A 25116-nucleotide genomic window follows, 5' to 3' on the forward strand; every position below is an offset into this window, starting at 1 on the left:
ATTAAACGAAATAAACATTTGAAATATATGAGTTTGTATGTAATGTATGAATATAATATACAAGTTTCACTTTTTAAATGGAATTACTGAAATCAATCTACTTTTTCATGATATTCTAATTTTATGACCAGCACCTGTACAGTAAATACATTATTAGGAGTACAAAAAGTAATATTGGAGTACAAAAAGTAATATTGGCCTCAGAAAATACAAAGAAATGCTGCAAGGATTTCTTAAAGCCTACACTAAGTGCTCCATCTCAAACATTTAACTTCTGCCTGAGGCCTGTAGAGTCTGAGTTTGAGACAGTTCAGCTGAAAACAAGTTTAAACAAGTCTGACTTGTTTGGAAGGGTTACCAGGAGAAAGCCTCTTCTCTCTAAAAAAGAACAAGGCAGCGCAGTGGAAGTAAGTATCTGACTAGGCTGAAACCGTCGGTGAACAAGTCTCCAAAACGGCGCGACACGTTCTCGGGGGGTTCTCAATATCTTCCGCATGAGTCACAGAGGCTCTCAATGTTGTAGTTTTAACTAAAGATTTGCACGGCAGGTTTGACAAATTGACACTGAGAAATCACAATACTTCTTATCCTAAATGTGTCAGCGTTCACATCATGTGGTACGTGCAGCTGGAAAGTTCAAACCAATTCTTTCGTGCAGATAAAACTGCTTTGTTTGAGTAGATGGATTTCGCTTGTTAGTTTTTGTGAATGTTTTACCTCTCATCCTGTCTAAAACGATTGTTCCCTACAGAATGTCCCTTTTCCCTGAGAGGTAAGTAGGCGTGTATGAGTGGTTTGAGTGTTTTTCTGCCACAGGCCAAACTTTCCCATTAGTCATCGAAACCAAGGACGCCTTTTGGACAAGATGTCTTCCAACGTGTCAAATGTGGAACAAAATATACCAGCTGTTCATGGGTTTAGGATTAACATGACCTGGATAACTAATCACCTGTATACACACACTGACATATAGTACCTTAAAAAAGTATTCCCACCACTTGAACTTTTCCACATTTTGCCACACTATCTACACAAACTACTAAAAGTATTTTACTGGGATTTTATGCGAAAGAACACAAAGTAGAGCATAAAGGTGAGGTGGGAAATTCAACATTTTCTACAAATACGAATCTGAAAAGTGTGCCATGCATTTTTAATCAGCCCCCTTTAATCTGATAACCTTAACTAAAATTTAGTGCAACCAGAGTCCATTTATTGTCAGTATAAAGCCAGGCGCTCTGTGAAGGCCTCAGAGTAGAGGTGGGTACAAAGAGGGCTGAAACGGGTTCGATGCTGTCAACAAAATAATGTCTACGGCCTGGAATACAGTCCTGCAAGCCCTTGCACACAAAAACAGGCTGTGATTTTTCAAAGAGCGGCCACTCAAAACACCGCCGTACATCTTGTGGGGTACAAAGACTCAATTCAGTGAAACTGCAACTGACAATTCACCTTTTTTTCTCACAATTTTGAGCCCGGACCCCAGTGAAATAGTACCCAGTTAAACAAGCTATTCTCTTAAGAAAACTAAAGCCGAGTTATCTGAAAAAGAAGAAAAACGAATGTGTGAAATTCTACACCTTAATCTGAAAGGTGCTGTCAAATGAGCCATGAACACATGAAAGATTTAATCCTTGTTAAATAAATGTTAACACATAAAATATAAACAAATATATTGGGTTGTATTTACTTCAAATTGAAGCCTGATAAGGACCAGATGTTTGATGTTGTGATATGCATGAACCTTGGAGGTTGTTCTAGGCTCTACAGCTCCATCTAAAGGTCCCAAAGCTTTTTATTTTACACGAGAACATAAACAGGTCATGTCTGCTTATCCACCTCATCGGATGGGGCTATCAAGGGCCGGTGCTCATTGTGTTAGATCTAAAATTAGACTGTGTTTAATACACTCACAACATAAGTGTTGTACTGACACAACTTGTACTGGCAAAACAACAGTACCCAGAGGAAACTACTAATGTCACTATGGAAAAAGAAAAAGAAAAAAAAACTTTAGGCAATCAGAGTGTAAACTTTAGAAGACCTGTTAAACCAGGGTGTAACCACAGCGATTAGGTGTTTTGACAGGAACAACTGTGCTGTTGTATTTCAACTCTCCAGACACTTAGCAACATATACAGCAAACAAGGGAGGCACAGAGACCTCGATACTGATCATGAGGTAATAATGCCACTGAAGCAGGGAAAAGCAGAAAGAAAGGAGGCAGGGTGCCCAACTGTAATCATCTTGTTCAGTGCATGAAGATTTGGGATTAGTGCTGGCATTATCTCAGTTTAAAGTCCAATTCCAGATTTCTTCGACGCACTGGTGGAAAACAAACACCAGACAGCAAGTTGGCTCAGACATTACAGGTCTTTAGCTGAACATTTAGCCATTAATGTAGCAGCTGATGAAAGGAGGGAAGGTAAATTCAAAGGGAGTCGTGTGATTTTTGCAGGGCTCTCAGTTTCTTGGCGTGTGTCGCAGAGGTCGCTTGAGTTTCGAAAGTGTTCCAAATATTTGTGCAACAAGTTTTCTCTCAAAGCAGTTGTGATTTTCAAACACAGGCTACGCAAAATGCAGCCTCACGACTCGCAGCTGCACACACTCAAAAATTCAGTGGGACTCCTTTGGAAAGTTTGCATATTTTCCTCACAAATTAGTCTCCGGCAGTCACAGCCCAGCGAGATACGGAGCTAATCCGCTCAGATCATGACGACCCCACCGCAAGCCTGAAATGAATACTCAGTGTTCGCCCGGCTGACAGGTAGACTGCCTCACCTGTGTTCTGTTCCACATAACAGAGGCCCTGGAGTGTCCCAACTTGTTTTTACACGGCCCCTTATCATAATGTCTCAGGAAGATGTCACCCTGCGTTTAAACAACCACAAGTTAGATGGTTGGTCAGCACACCTCGTGTCTAAAAGCGTGCGTCATACGAGCGAGTTCGGCTGCAGGGGCAACACTCACGTCCAGGTTCTCCAGACAGTACCAGCAGAAGGTGTGTTTGCAGCTCTTGCACAGCATCTGAGCACAGCCCTGGTTCCTCTCGATGTAGATGCCACACATGGGACACTGCTTGATGGACACGTCCGCGTCACTGTCGGAGCAGGAGAAAGACACATTGGGACTGGAGTTAATGGGAGCACGGAGTCTTGAGACAACGTGTGAGATCTTTATTTAGCGGCAGAGTGAGGGGTCAAGACTCACTCCGAACTGGGTTAATTATTCTGGAGAGCAGGACTTCCCAAGTACAGAGCAGAGCAGTATCTTCTATTGTTTTTGAGGTTCAAAAAGATCAGGGTTTTTTTTTTTTTTTTAAATCCCTAAATTTGAACCACAAATTAAAAGATCCGCAAGGACTAAAACACCCCCCCTCAAAAAAAAGATCCTAAAATGTAAGATAGAGCCAAGGGCGACAGATCTACTACACCACAAATTTCCATCACGATTTTTGATTTGCTGCTCCTCCCACGGGTTTTGGAAATCCCCATGCAAAGTATACATAAAAACATCCGTCCTAATCGGTAACAGAGTGCTATGACTTATGGTAGCAGTATATCATGTGGCGCAGACGAAATCTGTAAAAAGGAAACTACATAGGCAATAATGGGATTTGGAGGAATGAGTGAGAAAGCCTAGCACTCTTTGAAGCTTAATAAAAAAAATCATAAACATCATTCAAAGTCTGAATGGGCCGCAAACATTATACTTTATGTGACCGAACTGGCATTTTGACATGTTTTACTGTTTTTAGTACACAGTGTAAGTTTCAGGAATTTTGACAATGTTCAACTTAGTGGGAGTTCAAACTGTCTAATCTTTCCAAAACCTGGGCAAATAAACTCCTCTTATTCCCACAATCTTTATAGCAAAAGGAATTCTCAAAACACTATTAATATTTATAGAAGAGAGCTGATTGTACCCTGGAATTTTGAGCCATAGATACGTTTGCGCCTTTCAAAATTTCTTCAGAAAAGTTTCCATTTTTTTCCCCCTCTCTTCACTGCAGTGTTTTCTCACTGCAGCACACAAACTCGTGCTGTACGATGAATTTTCTCGCTCTGCACCCCCCTCCAGCCTCCTCCTCTTCCTCCCTTTGGCACAAGGACAGTGGAATTCCAATAAAATTCAGAGGCTCCCAGATGACATCAGTCAGTCTGGCAGAGCTACAACTTACTGACTATGTAGCTGTACAAGAGCACCAAAGCCTCTGCTGTGGATTACCAAACAAGAGAAATAATGTATTTGTTTAGCACAGGGGCACTACTGGGGGCAATGAACTACAAATCACTTCAATAATCCATTCAGTGTGCTGTAAATACCCTGCTCCAGCAACAGTCAGTCTTTTTATATGAAGTGGAAGCAGTAATATCATGAGGATTCTCTACAGAAAGCCAATTAGAACTGTACAAGGGATGCACGGTTTTTTTCTTCTTTAATTAAATACCATTCAAAACTGATCATTGCAGTTATAAAGTTTCCAAAAAGCTTGGTGTACAGCTGTGTTTCTTTAAAGGCTCCCTCTGGGACCAAACTGCCGGACTGACCTGCTTCCATTAGACAATGAGGACAATATCATGGGCTGCTGCTCGGGGCAGGCGTGGCCGTCCTGCCAGAGACCTCTGCAGCCGGAGCAGAACACGGTCTGACATGTCGGGCACGCCACGGCGCCAGGTTGGCCCTCAGTGCTCGGCTGGACGCTGCATACCGCCTGGCATTCAAGCACCGGGCACCAAGCTTTGCTGGGGTCAAGCTTCACTCCTGCAGAGTACAAAGAAAGGAAAACTTATGCAGCCTTTGGTCGTGTGATGTCCCGTTTTGTGCCAAACTGCAAAAAAATTTTAAAAAAACAGGCAAATGGGAAAACCCAACATTGATTCAAACTCTAGCTGGAAGATGTGAGCTCCTGTTTAGCAAAACAGTGCTAAGACCTACATGCTAACACATTAGCATGATGCTAACATGCTAAGATGTTGGTCAAAAGAGTGACATTACAGAAAGACTTGGACTAGAAGGACTTAAACTCGATATAAAATTAGTTTGCTGCTGAACTGCAAAGGTAAATGGAAAAAATTACAAATCATAGCCTTTATAGAGTGGCTAAAAATGTTTTAAATTTATTTTTCTGATTTTTAACTGATTACCTTTGAAAGCAATGAATAATTCATTAGGAAGCTTGAGAATAAGAATCATAATGTAAATGATTAAAATATTTTTTTATATACAAATACTATCTGACAGACGTTTACCAGCTCATACAGTTATTGCTGATCAAAATGAAAGCAAACAGCCACAAAGCAGCATGAACTTTGGACTTATTTTTACTTCTACGACTCTCATGAGTCATAGCCAGAGTAAACAATAACTTTTACTGGCTTCACACAGAACTGTTGCTGTTCGACTGGAAAAGACCGGTATAACAGCAACATACCTCGGTTTACAAAGCATAAATGTCAACAGAAAACTATTAAGTCTGGCCTCTTAGGTCAGCACTGCAGGCCTGAGAGGCTGTGTGCCACCACCAAGATTTTTACAACCCAACAAAACAGTCACCACTGAATGCATGATAAAGCTCCTTTACCAGAACACTGACAATTATCCTTTATTGTTTCTGTTCTGCTGGTAATCTTCAGCTAAAATGAGGGTAATAAAGTTACGTTTCTGTGAAGCACAATATTTCATCCCTAACGCTTGGCGGGGGGGTGTTTGTGTAAGCTGAACCAGCTCACTGCCTGTCATTAGCCAAGAGGATATGAATGCAACACTAATACCTACCTCTCTCAAACTTCAGGCGCTGATACAGCTCCACCTGTTCTGCTGCTGCCAAACTGGATATCTGCAATCACAGAGCACAGCTAGACATCAGGCTCACACCTTTGATAATGTGAAGATCTGGTTCTGTAGTTAAAAACAAACAGCATTTTTAGATTTTTTTTTTTATTTACTCGACCAACGATTAAGCTTTAAAAAACCCAGCAGAATTCAAGTCACAATTTTAAAGTCCTCCTAAAGTACCGGGGGGAGGGTGGGGTAAAGATTTAGCAACCAGGAAGCTGATACTAAGAAAATAAGAAAAGCTCATTACCCAACAACAGTATGCTGCATTAAAACACCTTAAACTGGAGAGACCAAATAAAAGTACTGCAACAGATTAAAGTCACAGTTCTTCACCTTCTCTTTTATTTTACTTTTGTTTAATTTCACCACATAAGACTTTTGAAAAATTAAATCTGAGACACAAGGACAGACGTTTGGTGAGGCCTTGGATAGAGACTCTCCATTGGCTCTGAGAAGATTCTGGCAAACCATCAGGAGGCTGAGGCGGGGGAAGCAGCAGTTTGCTCAACCAGTGATGTCATCAGGCGGTGGAAGGCTTTGAGGACCTTCTCAATCCCACCAAACGCTTCCATGGAGGAAGCCCAGTCTGGCCACTTAAGGGTGAGTCCGTCCATAACCATGGCCGAGGTCACGAAGGTAGTTAAAAAGCTATATGGCCTCAGGACTCCGGGGATGGACAAGAAAGAAATGTCTGGGCTTCCCTGCTCAAGCTGCTGCCCCCAAGCTACAGAACAAGTGGCAGATTATGGATGGATCTTAATGAACTTGTGCTCCGTTGAGCTAAAGCCTGCAGGTGCAAGGTTCCTGCTGGTAGTATTGTTTTTATTTTTTTGTTTTGTGGCAGTGATTGCTTCATTTTAGTTTTTAAACTCAAAAGCAACACACATTTATTCAGAAATGTAATTTTATGTTTGGCTCAAAGTTACCAAACTTTAAAAACCCCATGCAGAAAAAGGAACTTCTTCTTTCTTCAGAAGTGTAGTTGCACCACACAGAAGTGGAAGCTTTAAAAAAAAAAAAAAAAAACTGGGAACATTCAATAACCAACATTTACAAAAATAATTTAAATTGCTGACTACATGATTCTGATCATCAACAGATATGTTTTTGCATCTTATTTTGGTTCCTTTTTTGATTTAGAGTGGGTTGCAAAAGTATCTTTCTATTTTATTGGCCTACAGCTTGGAGTTTAAATAGATTTTCAGTTTGATCATAATCAATAATTTTACACGAAATACTCCAAATTAACTAAGTTAAGAGAGGGAAGACTTGTTTTGAATAATTCTAAAAAATATAAAAATTGAAAAGTGATGCATTTATATGTAACTAATCACCATCTTTCCCTTGAAGCCTGAGGTTAAGCTAAGGGTCAAATTATGTCCATAGGACCACGAGAAGCTGCACCGAGCTGGGCTTCATGGAAGAGTGGCAGGAAGAAGTCATGGCTTAAAAGAAAAACATAAATAAATGAAGCAGACCAGTTGGAATATGGCAAAAGGCATATTGGAAATTTTAGAGGGAAACCTGTTTGAGTCTGGATGGAGGCTCACCTTCCAGCAAGACGGACGGACGGACATTCCTGTTATGTAACTTTATAACAGGAATGTTAAACTGCACAGCTGGACACCTCTTAGGTCAAAGGTAATCATGACTGATTTCAAGGTTCATGGGGGTCAAAGGTCAACGTCACAGGTAACCCCTTTGTTAAAAACTTCTCTCTGCTCCTACATGTGACCCTTTTGTTTCCTCCACCAAGGAGGTTCTGTTTTCTGTTGTGTCGTTGGTTTGTCTGTCTGTCTGTTAGCAAAGATCAGGTAAAAACTAATGAACAGATTTGGATGAAATGTTCAGGAAATGTTGGGGGTGGCAGAAAAAACAATGGAATACATTTTGATGGTGATCCAGATTATGATCTGGCTCGCACTATTTTTATAATCAAGCTGTTTGCCCTCTCTGAGTGCTTCTAGTTACTTGTTAGTTTTCATACAGTGTCATGAGATGACTTTTGTTGCGAGCTGGCACTATATAGATAAAATGACCTGAAAATTTACCTGAATTAATTGCTGCAAAAGGTGGCTTTGGAAAGTCTTAGTTGAGGCTTCAAAACACGAGCTTGAATACATACAGCATGCTCCACCACTTTTCAGATTTAAAGGTTTTAGATTTATTTAAAGTATTTTTTCTCTGTGAAAGGTTTGTGTAGGTTCCTTACTTTGAATGAAATTTAAAATCCATTTGATTTTAGACTGAAGGCAATGAAACAGAAAGATTACCGAGGAGAGTGAATACTCATGCAACGCACTGTACTTCTTTTTAATCTCCATCATACCTCAGAGTCGAGCAGCACTCCACTTTTTTGGCACGCCATATCTGGACAGGTGATGGGTGCCCCTCCGCCCTCCATTATGGCCAGTTGGACATACTGCTGCAAACACTGAGCAGAGGGGAGAGCGACACAGAATTAGAAGGGATATTTAATGAAGAGGACCACATTGTGTCACAAACACCAACAGAACTGTGTCCTCACTTCCTACAATGCGTCACGACTGTTACACCACACGTCACAATATGACAGGAAACAATACAAATGCAAAACACAAAGAAAGACGGCAGGAAACGAGTAGTTATGAAAAAGGGGGCAATTTAAACGCCACATAGACACGTTTCTTATCAGCCCCCACCCATCAAAAGTCACATGTTGCCTCAACCATAAAACCTGGAATGGCAAGAGGAACCTAAAGTATTGCACAAAAGCAAACAGTTTTGAGGAACAGAGAAAAAAAAAGGCTTTGGACTATCACTTTTCCGTGGAGGAAGAAAAACAAACCTGTGACAAAAGCTTGAAATGGGCATTGCGGAGACAAAAACAGGAAGAACACAAGCAACAGTCTGCTCAATTAAACCAGATCGTTGCAGATACTTCTGATTTCCACAGCAGAGTTAATGGTCTGTTTTTTTGGTCTGTCTCTCTTCCTCCTTGTATGTGGGTGTGTCTCATTTGTGCGGCCCTGTGCGTTTAACGCTGGCAACTTCGTCAAAGATTAACACCTGCCTGCCACTACTGGGAATCCACTCAGTTTTGGTGTACCAGACAGGAACGCGATGAATTGGAGCATCTAAAGATAGAACTACTGTTCCCATAACGGGAGTGAAACTGAAACCGTGGACAGAGGTGGAAGCTGGTAAATACTGTCAGCAGCTCTGACTCATCAGAGGGAATTCCAAGGACAATTTCAATTGAACAGAGGTGAGGGAGAGCTAAAATGGGGTTGAAACCGCTTCATTTCACTAAAATGGAAATATGCTGAATTTGTCCACAAAGAGGATCAATTTTAAGGATCGTCTTAAAGCAGCAACACTGCCACAATAAAAAGAACCCAAAAGAAACTTTCAGGCGTTAGATCACTTCAGTATCGTGAGATGGCACAAGCTCAGAGTATGTGAGATAAACACTTTCTCCCACAGGCAACATAGTTTTCAGGTTTCATCCCTGTAACAGCTTGAATACCCGACTCGCAGCATCCTTTGCTCTGAATCCCGGGGCCATCACCTGTACGTACCGCTGTGCAGAACATGCACCTGCAGCTCTGCAGCTCCCTGCTGGCTGCGGTTGGCTGCTGGCTGAGGCACAGCTTGCAGAAGACCTCCGGTTCAAGCTCGGAGTCAGCAGCAGACGAATGTCCGGCCTCCTGGTTGACGGTGGGACTCCTGCCGGCCATGGTGGAGTGAAGCAAGCAGGGGAAGGAGCGAGGGAGGGAGGAATCCGGCTGCTTTTAGGCCTTCTGCTGGCGATGCAGAGAATCTATGGTCTTCATGTTCCTAAAAGCAGAAACAAAACTTCACTTACTCAATATCTGCGTAACACTTTCAGGTCCCTTCCTCTTCAGATAACTGGAAACTGCAACTCTTCAAGATGACTAGTTTACCAACTCTACTGCTTGTAACTCCCTGCATCATCCCTTTATGCCATCCAGTTAAAAGTACACTACATTGCCAAAAGTATTCATTTGCTTCCTTTTACACACATATGAACTTGAATGCCCTCAATTTCTCAATCCATAGGGTTTAATATGATGTTGGCCTTCCCTTTGCAGCTATAACAGCTTTAACTCTTCTGGGGAAGCTTTCCACAGGTTTAGGAGTGTATTTGGGAATTTTTGACCATTCTTCCAGAAGCTCATCTGTGAGGTCAGACACTGATGTTGGACAGAAGGTCTGTCTCACAGTCTCTGCTCTAATTCATCCCAAAGGTGTTCTGTCGGGCTGAGGTCAGGACTCTGTGCAGGTCAGTCAAGTTCTTCCACACCAAACTCACTCATCCATGTCTGTATGGACCTTGCTTTGTGCCCTGGTGCTCAGTCATGTAGGAACAGGAAGGGGCCATCCCTAAACTGTCCAAAATGTCTTGGTATACATTAAGAGTTCATTTCACTGGAACTAAGCAGCCAAGCCCAACTACTGAAAAACAACCCCTATAGCTGCTGACTCTGCAGAACGTTGGTGACTATGTGCCTCAGCATCCTCTGTGAGTTTACGTGGCCATCACTTTGTGACAAAGTTGTTGTTGTTCCCAATCACTTCCTCTTTGTTATATTACCACTAACAGTTGACTGTAAAATATGTAGTAGCAAGGAAATTTAATGACTGGACTTCTTGCACAGGTGACATCCTATCAAGGTACCACTCTGGAATTCACTGAGCTTCTGAGAGCGACCCATTCTTTCACTCATGTTTGTAGAAGCAGACTGCATAACTAGATGATTGATTTTATACACCTGGGGCCATAGCAGTGATTGGAACACCTGAATACAATTATTTGGATGGGTGAGTGAATACTTTTGGCAACATGGCGTATATCTGTATCAAGCAACCCTTTTAGTTACTCAGAAAATCTTCATTCATTCTGACAGCAAGAACTGCCTGTCGATTGTAAGAGCTTAGTTTAAAAAAAAAAAAAAAACAGGTGCTAAAAAAGCAGGTCTGTTTGACTCCAGTAGTTAAGTAAATTCCTCAACACACAATGAAAAAAAAGGGCAAAAATGACAACAAAAACAGATGGAAAGGACTTCAAATTATATTATATAAATTATTGTAAGAAAAAGCATCAGTTCAACTAAATAGTTCAAACATTGTTTATTTACTCCAAGTACAAGCTAAGCTTTCAATTGGTGATAAGATGACAAAAGAAGACTATATTACATTCTGTTTTTAAGCACATTAGTAATTCATTTATATCTTGAATTAGTGGATTTTTCTATATTTGAAGCAGCCAAATGAAGTGCAAAAAGGGAATTAAAACAATGTTTAGGCAACAATAAAGAAAATGAAAGAAGACAAATTAGTTGCTGAGGTAGTGTTCTGCGAGAAGTCTGAGGGCATGTGTGAAGGGCAATGCTAAAAACAGTCAACTCCGCAAGAACGGACCCGGTCAGAGAAACAAAAAACATAAAACAGACATTAGATGGTGATGAAAAGAAACATAGAAATGCTGGAGTTGCTTGTTTCCCCCGATAGATGCAATTTATTCACTGCTCTGGAGCAGGTGGATAGTTTTTAAAGATGGCGGCCATGTCCAACTTGACCACTAGATGTCACTACTTGCTATGAGCTGCACCTTTAATCCTTCAACATGACAACATTAAGCTGGAGACGTTTTCCTGACGAAGTTCAAAACAAATCCACCATTTTAACTGAGAGTTCGGCTTGACAAGAAGAAAGATGTTTGTTTATGAAAACCCCACAGATCTTTTAGGATTAGGCAGAGAGGGAAACACTTCAGTCTGGAAAAGACTGACTGCCGAACCGACAGACAATAAAGTGCTATTCTGGCCATTTTGATGAGGGTTCTGTGGAAAAAAGGTAAATAATCGATAGCTTTCTTGTTGTAGGAATCTTTTAAAAAAAACAGCCCGAGTTTAGAGCAATAGAGTTTACGTCTGACAGGACAGATGAGCTAACAGCTGGTCCTAATAAGGTCAAAACCAAAGTGGACTGATGTCGTCCTAAACAACTCCAGTCTCAAAACTTCCACAGCAGTTCATAAAAACGTCATTTCATAAATCTTCTACACTTCTGTCAATATTGCACTAAGATACTTTTTACATAGAACTCTGTGATTTTTTGCCAGATCAAAACCAAGAACTACTGAAGGAAACAACGCAAAAACCTCTGAAGAAGACACCGAGCGAAACTTCCTTCTTCTGGGAAAGTAAACAAAAATGGAGTGGCGTCAAATTCTAGCAGTTTTAGGATTTCTGTTTCGTCTGTGGTACATGTGCCAAACAAACATTTTACCTCCTCTTCACTTCACGTCTGACCATGAGCCATTTCTCCCGCTAGTGGTAGAAACGCGCATTTGTTTTGGTTGTATTTACCCAGAATGCCACGTGCTATAGTTTGTTTCCTGCTTTTAGAGCGGTCTTCAGTCCACTTGCGTTCACATATGCATTTGAACCACGCCAGAGTTCACTTCAACCCAACCGAGACCGAGGTTTTTAGGCAGACCAGAGTTCGCTTTTCTGGTCCACATCAGAGTTCGATTGCACGTTCACACCTCCCCAAACGAACCGGACTTTCTAGGCAAACAAACTAGAGTTGGATTAAAGCGGACTAAACAGGGCTGCTGTGATTGCTCCCTTAAACTCTGTTCCTCCAAAGGGAGGTTGTTCAAAAAGCTGTCAGCAGCAGGTAAAACATTTAGCGTTCGCAACTTTTCCACAGAGAGCCTGTTTAAAATATGACCGGACTGTCACTTTAAAGGGGTATAATGGTTATCAGACATATTTTTGAAACAGTCCAACATGTGTAGATGCTTAAACTTCATCTGGTGTCGAATGAAACTAAAGTCACCAAACTCCAAAAATATAATCCTTCAATAAAAAAAAAAAAAAAAAACGAGTAATGATGTTCTAATCTGGGATTTGCATTTAATCCTGTAAAGAACGGTAGATGGGCAGAGAACCGGGTGACACAGGAAGCTGCCGTGTTCAAACACACTCCTGGAGTCACACCCATCCCAAACATTCGGTTTCATCACACTGTTGGTGTTGGCAGGAAAATCGATGCGGGCGCCATCGACCTCACTGGGTGCTCATTTATTCTTAGGGCGTATTGATCAGCAGTTAGCACGCAGATACCAGGTGGAGGAGAACAACACTCGCTGTCATTTCTGCACCGTCACACATCACTCGTCTGCACTGCCTTCACAAAGACGAGCCAAGCAGATTCCACTCGTCATCCCACAACTGTGTCAGCTTGTCCCGTCCTGCCTGAGCTGATGCCCAACCCTGGAGCCTCGCATGGAAAATAACAGCCTTCTTTCTGCTCCAGTCTGTCACAAATCGGGCTTTTGTTCAAAGTTGGGCTTGAGATGAGCTTGGTAACAAGTCAACAGGTCAGGACCGTTCTGATGTGACAAACACCTCCTTTCTGAAGATATTCCAGGCCTTTGAACATTTCATCCCAGGCCCCAATTGTCAAACCAGTTTGTTCATCAAAATCCAGCTGCGAGCCAACAGTTTGTGTTTGTGTTTAGGTGTGAAGTGGCCGATGAGCGAAACGGGCAGTTCAAGGTCTAGATGGCATTCCTGACATTGAAGGGGAGGGTGGGGAGGGCTGAGGATCAAAGCATCATTGTTGATCAGTGAGGCAGAGATGGGAAAACGAGATCTGCCCAGTAAAAAAGCTGCTGCTGCTGCTGCTGCCTCCACACAGACAGCCTCTGTGCTGCAGGAGGGCGGCTGGGAGAAGTGTAAATGTGGCATCATTTAAACTGCTGCATGTCTGCGTGTGCGTGTGCGTGTGTGTGTGTGTGTGTGTGGGGGGGGGGGTGTTTCTGTCTAAAGAGAAGAAAAGGAGGGGATACAACCTGCACATATTAATGCATTATGAGGAAAGTAAGGTTATAGGAATGGGAATAAATACGCATGCCAAGACTGGTTGATGCCGAAATGTATAGTTGGGAATAAAATACGTTTTGCCTATATCTAAATCCTTCTCAGTCTTAAGGTTATACTTTCAAACAGGTCGGACAAGATCCACATACCCACGCGTACATGACGCTTGCATTTATTCTGGATGAAGTGGAGGCAGAAAGGTGGAGGACCTACCTCTGTTGTGGACCTGTGTGTGTTGGAGCAGCCCGAGTCCAGATCCGCAGTGGGTGCTCGTACGGCACGGACACATGCGTTTCAAACAGCCTGCCACGACCATAACCCCAGACCCCGTCTTTTTTCACCCACACTCCGAGCTGAAAGCACACCTACGAACATCCCTGAACGGCCCGTCGGCTCCCGACGCGCTCCTCTCTGCGTGGAGGCTCCGGCTCAGCGGTCAGTCCCCATCAGGAAGCAGTTCCGGCCCTTCGCCGAGCTCTCCTCCTCCCGGCTGCTCCTGCGGCCTGATTCGCTGGACCCGTGCTGCTTTCAGGGCACTCCGGATAATCCAGACTCACCGCGAGCGGCGCTCACAAACTACGTTGGAGCAGCCACTTGAAACGGGCGGCGCTAGGTGAGGTTCGTTGTCGCCATCTTGCTAAGTGCTACATGCACCACCCTTTTTCTGTTAACGTGTCGAAACCAAGTTGGTAACGCGTTGTGCTCCAGCATCAGTCCAAAGAATGCACAAATAGCCCTATTTTACTTAAATAAATATATATGATGAATACTTTGAAAATAATGAACAAGAATATACTGTATTGAGCCTCCCACCAAGCCCCGTCAAGCTTTAGCAGGGCCAAACCATGATAAAATTAAAATGTGCGTTAATATTTTAGCTAGAAAAAGAACTGCTGTTTAAATATTGAAGCACTTTACATGTCTGCTCAGTCTGACCACAGCTGTGCCACCAGTGTTTATTTACTTACACTTATATTCTCTTTTTTTTTTCTTCAAAATTCTGAAAATATTTAGAGTCACTTCCGTATTTAGACATGGACGACTAAGCATTTGTCAAACCTATACACTAACTCACTCTTAGTTAGCTTATGTATTTTACAGATAAAACACAGCTGAAATCATGTGTTTTCATACACTATTAGGATTCCCAAAATTGTTTCTATTTGCTAAATGTCTGACTAATTAAAAAGCATTTTAAAATACTTTCTTCAAAATCACATGTTTACATACACTAAAATTCCTTTGTCTTTAACCAATTTGGAAAAGCCCAGATGATGATGTCATGGCTTTGGAAGCTTTTGATTGGTTAGTTGACAACATTTGAGTTATTTTGAGGCAAACCTCAAACTCACTGCTTCTATGAAGGTCATCCTGGGATAAAAATGTAACTCCATCCGGCAAGATATCAGGAGGAGAATTGTCAATCTCCACAACTCTGTTTCAAACAATTTCCAGATGCCTGAAGGTGCATCTGTTCAATTATACACAAGTATAAACACCAGGAGAATGTCCTGATACCATACAGCTCAGGAAGGAGACGGGTTCTGTGTTCCTGAGATGAACGTGTTTTGATGTTAAATGTGCATATCAACCCCAAAGCAAAAGCTACAGAGCTTGTAAAGAGGCTGCTGTAGCTGATCAGAGAGTCATTATCCACAGGGAAATCAGTCCTGTGCCAACGTGGGCTGAAAGACCACTCAGAGAGGAAGAAGACATTACTCTAAAAGTAACATAAAACAGACAGATTACTGTTTTCAAGCGCACACAGGGACAAAGATTTTAATGTTTGGAGACATGTCCTGTGGTATGATGAAGCTAAAATTAAACTGTTTGGCCAAAATGACATTCGTTAAATTTGGAGGAAAAAGGGGGGCAGCTTGAAGCCGGAGAACACCATCCTGACTGTGAAGAATGGGGGTGGCAGCATCATGGTGTGGGGGTGGAGGAACTGGTGCTCTTTACAAAACAGATGGCATCATGAGGAAAGAACATGATGTGGAAATACTGAAGCAACATCTCAGGACATCAGCCAGGAAGTTAAAGCTTGGACACAAACAAGTCATACAAATGGACAATGACCCTAAATGTACTGACAAATTAGTTACAAAATAAATGGCTTAAAGACAACAAAGTCAGTGTTTTTACAAACTCCTGATCTCAATCCCATAAAAAAAAAAGTTGTGGGCAGAGCTAAAAAAAGGCAACAAAGCTGGCTCAGTTACACCAGCTCTGTCAGCAGGAATGGGACAGAATTACAGCAAAATATTGGGAGAAGCTTGTGGAAGGAAACCCATTATGTTCGACCCAAATCCTACAGTTTAAAGGTAATGATACCAAATATTAAAGAAAATGGATAAAAACGTCTGACTTTGAAGAAAAAAAAAATCTCTATCATTACTTGGGCATTTATCAATAAAAAATATTATTTAATAATCCTAATTGGCCTAAAACAGGAAAGGTTCAGTCTGGTTTAATCTCAGACAGTGAGGAAAAAATGCTTCTGTGTCTTTTTATACGGTGTATGTAAACTTCTGTTTTCAATGTAACAGGTTGGAATAATATTAACGACTATTATTTTAAAAATGTGTCACTAATATGAAAATATATTGAGTCTACTGGTATATGCCTACCCTCAGTACTGGGCTTTATGACCAATACAGCTGTCTAGTCTGGATGCAGCAACGATCCCTGATATAATACAAGTATTAGTGAGTTAGAGCAGGTTTTCCCAGCTCCAGTCCTCGATGAACACTATCCTGCATCTTTTAGTTATTTCCTTGTTTTGACACACCTTATTTGAATGAGTGAGTGATTAACAGGCTTCTGCAGAACATAAAGACCTGCTGAAGAGCAGGGAAATAATGACAACATGCAGGTTAGTATTCCTCGAGGAACAGGGATGGGAACCACTGAGATAAACATAAAACTAAAGTCTTTGACATTTAAGGATTCAATCATTATTACAACTATTGGGATATTAAAACATTGGGATACTTATCTGAGTTTAGGTTTGTCCCCTAAGAAATCCATTGTCCTCTGCCATCCAAGTAGTTACCAAGGACGTCGGCGTAGCACCTCTCAAGATGGCGGCACAAATTCTCACCTCCGTACCATTAACTGCGCCGTGGTTGGCCATTCCAGTTCATTTCTTTTTCGGTGGTTCAGTTTTCTGTCTACCAGCTGTTTCACTTTTGGGTCATGACAGCGTAAACGTGGAAACGAAAAATGGACAGAAATAAAGCATGTTGTGTTTTTGTTTAAACCCGATCCACACAAGAGAAAAACCTTGACACCAGAACTAATAGGTGAATCTTTAGCAGAAAATATCAGACGGAAAGAAGCATTCACTTAAACTTTAAATGTAAAATTTTGAACTATCAGGTGACTGGAGGAAACTGCTGTTATGTTTTAATTTTTTTTCTTTCCCGGCCATTGAAACCCACATATGCTTGGATTACCAAAAGCACTTGAACGCACTCGAGGCTCGACCAATGACGACGCTCCAGCTGAGAGGTCAACCAATAGGAAGAGACGCGTCACGTAATCGGCAATAACAGGAAACGTCCAAACGTCACAGAAACCAAACCGTACGTGTGGACGTGTGGGGACTGTACACACAAACACAGACAGCCGTCTGAAATGGGGAACAGGTGTGGTTCATCGGCTGTAAAAACAAATTTAGGAAGAGTTCTGGTCTTTTTTATAAACTACAAACAAACCCAGAGAAGAAAGCTGCTGTGACGAAGCAGGTTTACTCAAACAACTGGTGCTGAGTCAGACATTTTACGGAAATAATATCAGAGCTTTTCTTTCTCTCTCTGTTATCATTTTAAAGCAAACCCATACAGGGTAATATCTGACCAAAAAAGAGCTGATGTTAACTGACACAAACTAAAGACTAAATTAGTCTGCAAATATGAATATAAATAGATTTTTTTTAAGAATTTAAAAAGCTAAAACACCAGGTGTAATGCTTATTTTAGAATAAATCTGGTATAATGTTTTTAATCTTCATAAATATCAATGTTGTGTAATATTTTAAACAATTTATTTCTTCTAAACATCTCAATTTTGCAGTGTGTATTGTAATGTTTTTGATAGAAATACATCATACAATCTGCTGTGTACCTGATACTTACTGGGTAAATACCTGGTACCTACATGATATGTATTCAGTAAGTATCTTGTATGTACCAGGTACATGTCCAGTAAGTATCAAGCATGGATTTGGTAAGTATATGGTAAGTACTATTAAGTAAAAGGTAAGCTCCCCAAAAGTAACAGGTATGTATGTAATAGGTAAGTACCATGTAAGTATCAGGTGCGGATCCGGTCAGATCTACAAGTACTCACCCTGTCGTGGTTCCAGCTGGCAGCTCCCTGGTTTCTTCCTCCTCCGAGTTCCACCACCGACCGAACCCTGCTCACCCGTCAACAGTCCCACCTCTGAGCTACCCTGTGAACTCACCTCTGTGCCACCTAGGACGTCACCTGGACCAGATGCTCACCTCTCAAGCAGTTCAGTCTCCTGAGTCAAATTCTCCACCTTCGACCACGTTCCACTCCTCAGACCCCACTCATTCCTCCCTGGCGGTTCACCTCATCCTCATCTGTAAGTTAACCTTCCTGATCAAGATTCATTCCAATAGCTCCTTTCCTAATCACTCCTGTCGCCCTCTGCAATACAACTGAAGACCTGTTCCAGTCCCGGACCACCTACCTAACTATTCCAGTTCTTTCAATAAACCTTCTAAACTTTCTCTTGTCTCCTGAGTGTGTTCTGCATGTGGGCCAAATCCTTACCCAAAACCATGACACTGAACATCACATCAACTAATCACTAAACAGAACTACAAATTTAAAAATGCAACGACATATTTAAAACCACAATGACATCTTCCAAAACACAAGGTCAAATTACAAAAAAACCCTCAACATTAACCTACTGGAAGAGGTAGGCACCAGGGGGAAACATGAGACATCTCTGTTCGGAGGACGGCACCGTTTGGCATGTGAACCTGAAGTTATTCTGCCTGTAGCGCGTTTTTAAAAACACGAATGTGACCGGTGACCCAAACGTAGCTGCCGCTATCCAAGAATATTTTGAGTCAGGACATACGTGCGAGGTGACACTGGACATGCACAGGACTAATCACAAAATTTCAGGCTCCAAAGCCAAACCCTGCGGCGTCCAATCAGCGATGTCTCGTGTTTCCCAGTCTTTGGTAGGTTAATGTTGTTGTGTTTAGTGATTGGTTGATGTGGTTTGTACTTCAGGGCCACTGTAGGTAAGTATCTGGTTCATACCTGGTGAGTACTAGGCACGTACGCAGTAAGTAACAGGTAGGTACCAGGTACCTATCCAGTAAGTACCATGTAAGTATCAGGTAAGTGTCTGGTTCATAGCTGATGAGAAACTGGTACATCCCCAGTAAGTAACAGGTAAGGACCAGATATGTGTCCAATAAGTACCATATAAGTACCAGGTACCTATTAACTAAATATCTGGTTCATACCTGGTAAGTAACAGGTGGGTACCAGGTACATACCAGTTAAATGTCAGGTATGTAACCCTGTAAGTACCCGGTTTGTGCCGGGCTGCTTTATTTATTGGTACCATGTTTTTGTTTGTATTTTTTGTGAAGATTTGCATCAATGATCAGTTTTCTGTGAGCTGTGGTGGATGTCACACATTAGTCCAGAGACAGGGACACTTGTTTCTGCACAACACCGGCCGGGAGTCTCTTCAGCAAATTAAACAATTTTGAAAGTGGTCTAGCTTAAAAGTTTACTCAAAATGTGTTCAAGTTATTTATTTTTTTTGTTGTTGTTGATATTTTGGTGGAGGATTTATTCACACAAAAATTGTTCTTTAACTCCTAACCCTAAGGTTTTCTCAGTGTTTTAATGAGAGGCATAAACAAATAAATAAAAAAGGTGACATTTTTAAATGTTTCACCCCTTTGCTCACATAGACTGTATAAGCAAACAGTGAATAAAGAAACATGTTAAAATCCATAACTGCCCTGAAATGTAACGATCAGAACAAAAAGATGTTGTTATTCTCATTTTGTATTTGAAGCTTCCAGATAGATTTGATTTTTTGTTGTCGTAAACGCTTTACAACGTGAATGCAGCCATCTTTTTTAGAACTAGGGACCATGGGTCACTCCTGGACACATTTTTATTTCCTGAATTGAACAAACCAGGTGCAGCCTATCTTGTCTTCTTCCGGGGCAAAGAGTGACAGTCCTTTTTACCCCGGACTATCTGTGTCAAGTTTGTTCAGCTTCACATCCTCAGCTGATCGAAAGTTTAAGAAATCTGAGACACACAGAAATGTACGAGCGAAGGTTTGGTACCACACACACCCTGAGTCTTCTGGACCGGCAACAGAAACGTTGGAAATGCAGGGCGTCAACCTCTGAGAGGTCAAGTTGACAAACTGGAGGCTGAGCTGAGCACTTCATCCCACGAACTGACAAAGTTCACAGAACTGCACAGTGTCCAAACTTATGTTATCGTTGAGGCGTTTTCTTTTTCCTCACACCGCTCCCTGAAGTCCTCTGAACACATCCTTCAGTCAGCTGTGTCATGAATCTTTAACTGATAGGAATATATCAGGCAGGGACACTTCATTGGACATTTGTTCCCAAAACATTCATGCACATCATTTGTTTATTTACTGGAGTCGGTTGTTTCTGTTCCATTATTCGAACATAAAAGTCTTAGTGATTTTGTAACTTGGGATCGGGCTCAGCTACTACCACGCCAAGTTTTAGGTTTATATCAGTGAACAAATACAGAGTTAGAGACTTTTTTTTTAAGGTCAGTTCGCTGTTGCAGCCAAAAAGTGAATCACTTGTAGATGTACATTCACTGAAATTTATCAAGGGGTTCATTAGCTATTTTGCTAACACCTCATAAATATCCACAACAATTAGTAGCTACAACAGCCTAATATTTAACATTTCATAACTTTGGAAGCCATCAACTCTTTCTTGGACAAATTTTAATTCATTTTTTAAAATCAATTTTCATAGTCCTGATTTGTGTGTGTTTTAAACGGTCTGTTGCTGTTGGTTGGGTCTCAGTTTAATCTCAGCTTTTTTTTTCTTTTAGTGGTGATGACGTATTCTACACCACATTTAAAAGTATGTCAGCAAAGAGTTACTTCTCCTTTTTTTTGTTTTTCTAAATGCTGTTTGCTTTTTACACAAGCCTGACCAGATAAGCACACACAGCAGATTTATTTACCCAATACTTCTACCATTTTCAGCAACTATAGGAATTTATAATTGTAGATAATTTTTATTATCTTAAAATTATTCTTATATTCTTAAAAAAACAGATAAAAACACAATGAAACAACCCTGAACAGAATAGTGGGTAATGAAAATGGATGGACAGAGGGATGACGCAACCGACATTATTGCCAAAAAAAGGCTCTGTCAATTTTACAGATATTGAGCTAAAATTTTAGGTGGTAGTAGCTGAGAATCACCCCTAATTTACATTGTGAGTGTGAGATCCTGCAGCATCACGAGACTGTGAATGTTGTTTTCAAGGTTTGACCAAACAGCTGCATCTTTGTCATGTCTAAACACACATCCCTTTCTAAACCTCTGGTATGAGAGGAGGCGGGTGATATGCATTCCTTCAAGGAACGCTAGGCCTTTAATTTGACCCTGTTTCTTAAAAGAATGTTTTTCATATGCTGTTTATCTGTGAAGAGAGTCTGATATGCGTTCAACTTATTCCCTTTTCCCCTTTATAAGCATGCTACAATATGCTGTCATGGTCAGACAGAAGAACTGAACAGAAACGGAGTGAAAAAAGCAGCTAAAGTCCCAAGAAAAACTCAGAGACCTTCAGAAAGTCTGCGGATTACAGGAAAACCTGGCTGCTTGGAAGAAACATGTAAAGAATAAAGATGGCTCAAAGCTTACCAATTAATGCTATTGCTATGGTATTTTTTATTCAGTCTTTATTTATTTAAAATATTATTCTTTCTACTCTATAGATAAATAACTCCTTGTGAAGTTGTACAAAAGTCGCGCAAAAATGAAAAAGTTCCACAAGAATTTAACCAGACCTGCTGAATAAATGTATCTCCTCCTCACCAACCTGAACTCTGCCTCTGCAGAAACAGGAGAGCCTCCTTCTCCTCCGCCTGCTGATTCAACTGGAGCTCTTTAAAAGAAGACGAAACCTTTTAAGACCCGTGACGGAAAGGCGCGAACCCGTTGCCATTACAGTTCCTGCCGGGTCCCGGAGCGGTGCGTAATTACGCGTGCCAGACGCAGAGTCTCTGTAAAGCCATGTGTGAAATAAAAACAAGCCTCTATCTTTAGGCATTTTAGGAACTTAATACATGATTTGAATAGATCGGGGGGGGGGGGGCAGACTTTACCTGGCAACAAGAAATACTTATCTCTGATTGGCTGATAGGACTAGCGTTTCAAAATTCACCTCGTCCATCGCCTCAGAATTCTGTGCTTTAAGCTCAAATGTCACGTGCTATCACGTCCCAGCAGGGTCTTACTGCGGCTCGGTCACAAAACACAACGTGTGCACGCTTCTTACATCGTTTCACCTTTTCACCTTATGATACGCGCCATTAATAAATGAAGCTGACTGCTTTTGACTGATGGCTAACCGTTTTCCTGGGTCTTAACATGCAACCGAAATGTACAAGATGAAAAACTGCATGTGGAAACAAGGTGTCCAAAATGAAAATCAAAAAAACTAAAGAGAAACAGAAACAAAACTATGAGGTAAGATTAAACAGTAGGTTGTTCTATATTGAGTCACACACACAGTTGACTGTGCAGATATTCAGCTTGCATAAAGCCTGTCAGGACCAAAAAGTCTGATGCAATAACATCACGAGACCTATCAACACACCGCAGCGTCACACTGAGAACTCCGAGTCCACCTGACTGAAGCGCGCATGCGTAGGACTTGCCGGGGGACTTTCTTAAAATATCCCTATAAAGGCGGCGTGAAAGAGCTTTCTCGAGCAAATTACCCTGAAACGCTGGAGTGATGGACGGCCCCGACCACCCGAGCCAGAACCCATCCACTGACAATATGTCACAAATGAAAGAAAGTGCGGCCATCACTCAGGTAAGGCTCGACGCGATGCTGCTTCACGGCGCCACGGAACGTCCGAAATGTGCCACGTTTTGCTCTTTAACAAATTATAAACATATAAAGTTTAGACACATGCGCACATTTGCGTCGCTTATTTTCTCCTGAGAGTAAAACTGTGAGCTACTTTGGTCGTATTTTGAATGATAAAACTTGAGCAGAGCTCCATTTCCTGTTATTTTTTTTTTTCACTGAAAGGTGCGCGTGACTAAACTCTGTATGGCATGCGAGCCTTAAACTCTATGCCCCTGACGTCAAGCATTATTTCACCCACTTCCCAACTGAACTAAGCTGCACTAGTTGCACATTTGGTTGTACTAGTTGGATATCTTGTTGCATTAGTCGAGCTCTTATCAGAAACCGATTAGTAGAACTTTTTTTTTTTGTCCAACTAGTTGGAGTGGAAGTTGTGCTAGTCTGACGAAGTGCTGCACTAGTAGCTCAAAAAGCTCAACCAGTGAACCAGCTGTACCAAACTAGCAGATGACCGCTGAACAAGTTAACCAGTAGGCACAAAAAAGTCCTCTCATGTTAACTAGTCAACACAAATTTTGCCAAGCTGTCAATTTGTGACTTAAATAAGTGCACTAATATAACCAAAACCAAAAGTAGTCTGACTAGTAAAAACTAAAATGCTCATTAGTCAACTAGTTTAAGTGTTTATTACCTTACTAGTTATTTAGCCTAGTTACAATGTCAGCTAGTCAACTGTTACTAGCTTGACCAAAGTCGTTTGGTTACACTAGTGCCCACATTTAGTCACTAGTTGGCAGAATTTGTTTAACTAGTTAACACGAAATGAGTTTTTGATGCTTTCTAGTTACTAGACAGGTAGATGACAGTCGTCTAGCCATTTACTAGTTTGGTTCAGTGGTTTTCTAGTGAGTTAAAAAGCTGTCTAGTTGGGATGTTGGCAGCTACTAGTACAGCACTTCGGCTGATTTGTACAACTTCAACTCCAACTAGTTGAATAAAAGCGCCACTAGTTGGCAAGAAAGTGTTACTAGTAAGGTGGTTCAACTCATGTAACAAGACTAGGGTAGTGAATTAGTGGGGAAAATGGTGCCTAATATCAAGGATATTGATTAAATACACAAATGGCTTGTAGTGAACCTTCAGAATAAATACTGATTTCTGCTCCAGGTGACGAGCCCTAAAGCCTCCAGTGTGCAGAGATTGATCCAGCTGATGCAAACGGTCGCTCAGACGAGCTGCAGAGTCTTCTGCATCCCTTCATACAAGAAGGTCACGTGTCCAGGTACAGGAAAACACCGTTAGATGGTGACAGTTTGTCTCCACCACATTTTTAGAAACTGAGCTAAATGCGGATTCACTTTTCCACCAGTCATGTTGTTGTTGTAAGATGGAGACTGGATGACAAACAACAGTTTAACACCATTCCCATTGCTTTTACAGTTCAGACGCCTCAGCCCAAGACGAAAAGCATACAAGGTAACCTATTATGTTCGTTAATTAAGCGTTTCTGGTTTTGCCTTCAAAGGAGTCTGTTTAAATCGCTCTGGGCTTGTTTTTTACGTAGTTAGTTGTGCATTTGTGAATTTTTTTTGAGCTGAAGCTGTAAAGGTAATTTGGTTAAGTCAGAATTGTTGTTGTGGCTTTTCATAGTCACAGCAATCAGAAAAATAAGATGCATTTCTGCTATGAGGACACACCGAGAGGGAAAAAACAACTTCCTATATTTAGACTCTCATCCTCATTTCACTTCCTCGATATTTCTCTGACAGAGCTACTCCAAAGTTCACCGTCAACTGTTTTGATCCTCAACATCAGCAACTCCACCCTCATCGACTGCGTCATCGGGGACTCGTACCCATGCGCCGCAGCTGAACGCCGCCGTCTGATGGAGGAGTCTCCGCCCCAGGTGCCCGGTGAGTGGCAGTTTGAAGCTGCTCCTCGCAGCCGCAGACTCCTGTGTTGTCTCTGCACGGACGGCATCACAGCCTTGAGCACGAGTCCGCCGGCGTCTAAACCTGCCCGTGTGTTACAGCCCAGGCGAGGTGCAGCTGCTGCCACGAACTGCAGGAGTTGGCGCAAGCCCCGTCGCCCGCACCTGCCCTCCCAGCAGGAGAGCAGCTGAACATCAGCATTCACAGCTCGCGCCTCAACTGCGTCATCATCGGCGACAACAACCACATGCACACGGAGCTGAGCGAGCCATTCAACTGAAACACGAGGGTGAAGCTTTCACCGAACACACTCTCACACA

General features: G+C 41.7%; 1 protein-coding gene across 3 annotated transcripts in view; it reads right to left on the bottom strand.

The window, feature by feature from the left end:
* Window positions 1-14247, bottom strand: part of rnf144b (ring finger protein 144B) — a 16919-nt gene extending 2672 nt beyond the window's left edge. The window contains exons 1-7 of one of the 3 annotated variants that reach the window (XM_037980411.1): window positions 14102-14247; window positions 9402-9660; window positions 8171-8275; window positions 5779-5839; window positions 4551-4764; window positions 2971-3100; window positions 2782-2871 (exon numbers count right to left, since the gene is read on the bottom strand). In XM_037980411.1, the coding sequence (XP_037836339.1) occupies window positions 2782-2871; window positions 2971-3100; window positions 4551-4764; window positions 5779-5839; window positions 8171-8275; window positions 9402-9560 (759 nt within the window). In that variant the 5' untranslated portion in view covers window positions 9561-9660; window positions 14102-14247. Of the gene's footprint in view, window positions 1-2781; window positions 2872-2970; window positions 3101-4550; window positions 4765-5778; window positions 5840-8170; window positions 8276-9401; window positions 9661-13949 lie in introns of all 3 variants that reach the window. The other 2 variants (XM_017413096.3, XM_025005298.2) reach the window with 2 other exon arrangements.
* Window positions 14248-25116: the final 10869 nt, after the last annotated feature.

The sequence above is a fragment of the Kryptolebias marmoratus genome, linkage group LG16 (genome assembly GCF_001649575.2).
Source record: "Kryptolebias marmoratus isolate JLee-2015 linkage group LG16, ASM164957v2, whole genome shotgun sequence".
Taxonomy (NCBI): domain Eukaryota; kingdom Metazoa; phylum Chordata; class Actinopteri; order Cyprinodontiformes; family Rivulidae; genus Kryptolebias; species Kryptolebias marmoratus.